At 64.6% G+C, this 4,786-nt stretch overlaps 1 protein-coding gene across 2 annotated transcripts in view; it reads right to left on the bottom strand.

The window, feature by feature from the left end:
* The window catches only part of MYO18B (myosin XVIIIB), a 166,923-nt gene extending 163,470 nt beyond the window's left edge, over positions 1-3,453 (bottom strand). For both annotated transcript variants that reach the window (XM_019507347.1, XM_019507346.1), the window contains exons 1-2: positions 3,348-3,453; positions 1,191-1,315 (exon numbers count right to left, since the gene is read on the bottom strand). In XM_019507347.1, the coding sequence (XP_019362892.1) occupies positions 1,191-1,229 (39 nt within the window). In that variant the 5' untranslated portion in view covers positions 1,230-1,315; positions 3,348-3,453. The remainder of the gene's footprint in view (positions 1-1,190; positions 1,316-3,347) is intronic.
* Between the last annotated feature and the right edge of the window lie 1,333 nt (positions 3,454-4,786).

The raw sequence follows: 4,786 nt of genomic DNA, 5'->3' as shown, positions 1-4,786 counted from the left end.
AAACAGCAGGCTGCAGAGGTGCGGGTGGGAGAGCTGGGGTGGGCCCCCGCAAGCCCCATACAGACTGCGCGGGGGGCAGGCTTTGCCCCGAAGGCCGGGAGAGCAACACCGATTTCTTTACCAGCGGAAGGGCCTTCAAGGAAACCCTCCCCGCTGTGCTGAAGCCTGGGGGAGGAGGCTCCGCAGAAGCACAGCGAGCAGCCCGGCAGCCAACGAGCAAAGAAACTCCCCTCTGCGCCTCCAAAACGGCCCTGGCACAGACTTGGCCGGCGCAGTCTGCTTCTTGTGCCAGCGCAAACCTGCCGGCGCCTCGTTAGCTCGCTCTCCTGTTCTGGCTCTCATCATTGCAGCTCCACCCGGGGAGAAGTCTCCAGCATCCTTCCCCCCCCCCAGCCAAAGTTCATCCAGAACAAGACGTAATTCTATTTTCTTATCCTTTGTTTAACTTTAATTGATTGGCACAATGAAGGGGCGGATGAATTGGTACCCGTCCTCCTGGAGGGGAGTGCCAACCTTCGGGCAACCCAGAAGGTGAAGTCTGAGTAGGGATCAAGCAGTTTTGTTGCCAGCTTTGGAAAGCAAACCCAGGCCGCTGCAAAGCATCGTCACCTCCTTGCAACATCGGATGGGAGCGAGAGTCTCCCCCGGCAGGCTCTGGGCTCCCTGCACAGGGGACGTGGCCTTTGTGGACACTCACAGAAACTCTCCCTTGGCTGTTTTCGGAGCTTGGAAAATACTTCCTGGTGTTAGAGGAAGGAGGAGGCTGGGAGGCTTCAGCCAAACGCCCCGCCCGGACCCACACGTGGCCTGGCCCCTACCGCACTATCCACATGCACCGAACCGGCTCATTCGACCTGGGGTTTGCTACGAGCGGCCGACCTTTCTCCAGGCAGGAGAGCGAAAGCAGCACCACAGAAGTGACCTCCCTGCAAGCCAGAAGCAAGCGCACCCGCAAGGGGCGTCAGCGAAGGGCAGCGGGACAGTGGTGGGAGAGGCGTGCAAGCGTTTACTGTGCAATGCCAAATCTTCCAGGGGGAAAGTTGCAGCAGAGGAATAAAGAGCCGAGCACGTGCCCCCGTGGCTGCCCCTGTTTGGAAACCACAGTTCATCCCGACGAGCTCTCCCCTGCCTCCCACTAGGCGCGCCGAGCTCCCCCGGCCCGGGCACGCGACGCACACGTCCTCACTTTCCTTTTGCTCCCACAGTGCGAGGCGTGATGAGATGGCCATGCTGATGCCGTGGTGGGTCGGATGGACTGTGATGCTTCGGTGGGATACAAGGAATGATGATTTATGGAGACAAATGACACATGGAACTGCACGTGGGACCGCGCAAGCACACGGGGGGGAAGGAGAGAGAAACAGAGATGTCGTTAGTCACCGAGGCATAAATGCACGAGACGAGTGACCCAACGGCGTGTCACACCCTACATGGCGCCGTCTGACCCCGGAGCCTGCGGGCGCCCTCTGGGCAGGTGGCAAGTGGCCGGGTAGGAAACCTGATGCCCTCTGGGACGAGGGCGAGAGCCAGGCCCTGCGAGCTTCCAGCAGCCTGCAGGTTAACGAAGTCTGCACCCACCCGAGTTATTCAGGGCATCGTTGGGGATGACTGCAAGGAAGTCGCGGCCCTGGGAGGAGGGACCGTGCCGCCCTGCACCCCAGGAAGGGGTCCGGGGCGTCGCTGCCGGCTCTGCTCAACGGGCGGCAGTGGCCCGACGGGTGCGGGGCAGGGTAGGGGGAAAGCGCCCACACGCCCAGGCCGCTTCTGGGTCCTCGAGCATTTCCACCCTCTGCCCTCGGCGCTCAGCAGCACTGGCCATGCCACGCCACGCCTGACCCCGGCCTGGCGCAGAGGGGAGCCACGGCCTGCATCCAGACCCAGAAGCCCGGTGCTCCCGGCAGCCTGGAGAAACACCCCCGTCTGCAAACCCAGCACAGCGGGGAGCAGAGGACAGGGCTGCGGGGGCAGGTGCCCGCCTGTCCTAGTCTCAGGCCGGCCCGGCTCCGTGGGGATGCGGAGGGGAGCCGGGCGGAGACGGCTCCGTGCCACGAAGCTGCCACTGGAGGGCAGCAGGGCCCCACGGCTCCGGGCAGAGGCGGTGGTCTGGGGCCGCGGGAGGCTGGGACATGGGACGGCGCTTGCAGCCCTCGCCAGGGGAGCTCAAGCAATGATGCTGCTTGGGGCAGAGACAGCTATCCCTCACAACCCCCCAGTGCACCCAGCGCAGACGCTGCTTGGAGCCGGGGCTGGCTTTCGGCAGAGGGCCGAACCCTGAGAGCTGAACCCTGGCCTGTGGGAGAGGGGCCCCGTGCCCACCACGCTCCCTGCTACTCCTCCTCTTCCTCGGCTGCAAGGCCCAGACCCACGTCCCAGGGCGGCGGGCCCGGCTCGGGATGTCCAGACCCAGCCGCTTCCACCCAACTTCTTGCCCGCTCCTTTACTTCTGCAAAACGCCGACACGGGCAGAGCCCCCGGCCTGGCCGCCCTGTCCTGAGCCCCGGGCGCCCCATTCGCCCCGTCCAGTCGGGGGGCACACCGTCAGAGAGTGAGGGGCTTCAGGCTCTCTGCTCCCAGCCCCCAACCCGTCTGCTCCTCGGGAAACACTGCCCTTCCCGGTGCAAGATGCGCCCACGCCGGACCGGCAGCCCGAAGCCAGCGCGTGCCACCATCACAGCTGAATGCGACCCCCCGCCACGCACTGCCCCGCACAACAACGCCCCGGGGACACACGCCTGGGGCCGAGCAGGCATGCTCTTCAGGGGCACGTTTCACCGCAGTGGCTTGTGCTCTCCCGGAGCCCACGCACCCGTGCAGGGACTACTGTAGCTGCTGCTTTCCGGGGCAGTTGGGCCGCAGCTGCTAGACCGGGGAAAACAGAGGCTAAAGCCTGGTGCTCCGTGGCAGACCCGTCTCAGGCCACCCGAGAGCCCGGCGGGGCCAGGCAGACAGGCCTGGTCCATTCCCGCTGTCCCAGAAACACGAGCCCGAGCACCGAGAACGAGGCGTCACGTTCTCCTCCGTAGGGAGCCGGGGCAGAGGGCAGATCTACTCCGCGCTTGCCCTGATGAACGGTTCCAAAGCAGGCACCTCTCCCCCCAAAAACCAGCCCGAAACAGGGAGATAGTCCCCTTTAACAGCAGCGCCTGCCCTTGCCTAGCGCTCAGCCCCCGGGCACAGCGTCCCGGCCTGCTCCTGTTGCCCTCCATTCCTCGCTAAAAATAGCCCCGCCACCTCCCTGAGCCCGGCGACTCGCACTCCCAAAAAAGTCCATTTTGGAACCCAAAAGCGATGCTCGTCTCCAAGGTCCCAACCCCCGTTTCCCCCAGGGCTCATGGTGGGGACAGTACCGTCTACACCGGCGGGCTCAGGGTCGCGGTCCTACAGACGGGCGCCCGTCTCTGCGAGCGGCTCGGCGGTCCTCCCAAGCAGAAAGAGCCAAGGCAGCGAGAGACCAGAGGCACGGAGGAGCCCCCGGCCGCCCCTCCCGCTCCTCCCCGCGCAGCAGCTGAGGTGACACATGTCACGGCTAAAAATACGCGCCAGCCCCAGGGCTGAGCAAGGGGCCTGGCAGCTCCGGGCCCGCAGCCACAGGGGTTGGGAGGGAGAGGCTGGGGGGCACAGATGCACACGCACACACACACACACTCAGCCACATCCGACACGCACCGACAGCCACGTCCCCCCCACAACCCACCACGCACAGATTTTGCAAAGCATCTGCGCTCGCTCACTCACTCCAGCCTCTCACCGTCGCACCCACCACATCCACCCCTTTTCTCCTTCTTGCAAACGCACCCCCGTGCCCAGCAAGTCGTTTGCAGTCAGATGCATGTACACCCCTGCACCTTCCCAACGCACATGTGCCGTCAGCCTTTCACATGCACATGCACCCCCTTCACACTCGCACAGCCAGGGAGACAATAAGGGCATCTTTAGGGCCAAGGCTGACCAGGAGGGAAGGGATTTTTCCGTATTCTCCCAGTAGTTCAGGGGGGTCTGAGTGCTAAAACCAAAGGCCGGTCAGACACAACCAAACCAAATGGATGCTGCTACGTGAGCTCTGCAGGCACAGGCATGCCCCAGCATGTGCAGATGCACACACATCCACACACGGTACGTGCAGCTCCTAGCACTCAGTGGTGCAGCACCCAGTGGGGCGCCCGGAGGCCACCGCCTTGAAGCGGGGGGGGGGGCCCACCCCACCCAGGGGGCTTGGGCTAGGAGGGCCCCACAAAGGATGAGCGGTGAGAGCCCTGTCCCCGACTCATGTGCTCGGAGGAATTTCCCCCAAGCGCCTCACGCAATGGCCAAGAGCCCAGCTCGACCCCACCTCGCACCCTGGGAAGGGGACGCAGCTGTCGCGGGCCATCACTTCCCAGCCGTCAGGCAGCCAGAGCCACGCAGGCACCGTGAGACGGCGGCTGCAGGGACAGCGAGCAGGGGCTGGAGGGGAGGGGGCCCGATTCTGCACGCCCAGCACCCGTCGGTGCAAGGCCCCCGGCTGCAGGTGCTCGCATAAATCAGGGTTGTTAATAGACGCACAAGAGATCCCAGGCAGAGGTTGAGCCCCTGCTGCAGAGGACAGCAAAACCCCCCAGTCCGCACCAGGGGGAAATCATCTTTCTGTCCCGATGCAGCATCAGTCCGAGTGTGAGCCTGAGGAGAGGCACAAGACCCTCTAGCTGGGACCCCGTGGCTTTAGCCCGAGCAGGAGCATTGGCACAACCCGGCTGCCATCTCCAGCCTGGGCTGCGGCAGCACTCGCACGGCGCGGCACGCTCCCATT

The sequence above is a fragment of the Gavialis gangeticus genome, unplaced genomic scaffold (assembly GCF_001723915.1).
Source record: "Gavialis gangeticus isolate Ggan-Ray unplaced genomic scaffold, GavGan_comp1, whole genome shotgun sequence".
NCBI classification, from domain to species: Eukaryota; Metazoa; Chordata; order Crocodylia; family Gavialidae; genus Gavialis; species Gavialis gangeticus.
This window is presented reverse-complemented; position numbering and strand designations above follow the sequence as displayed.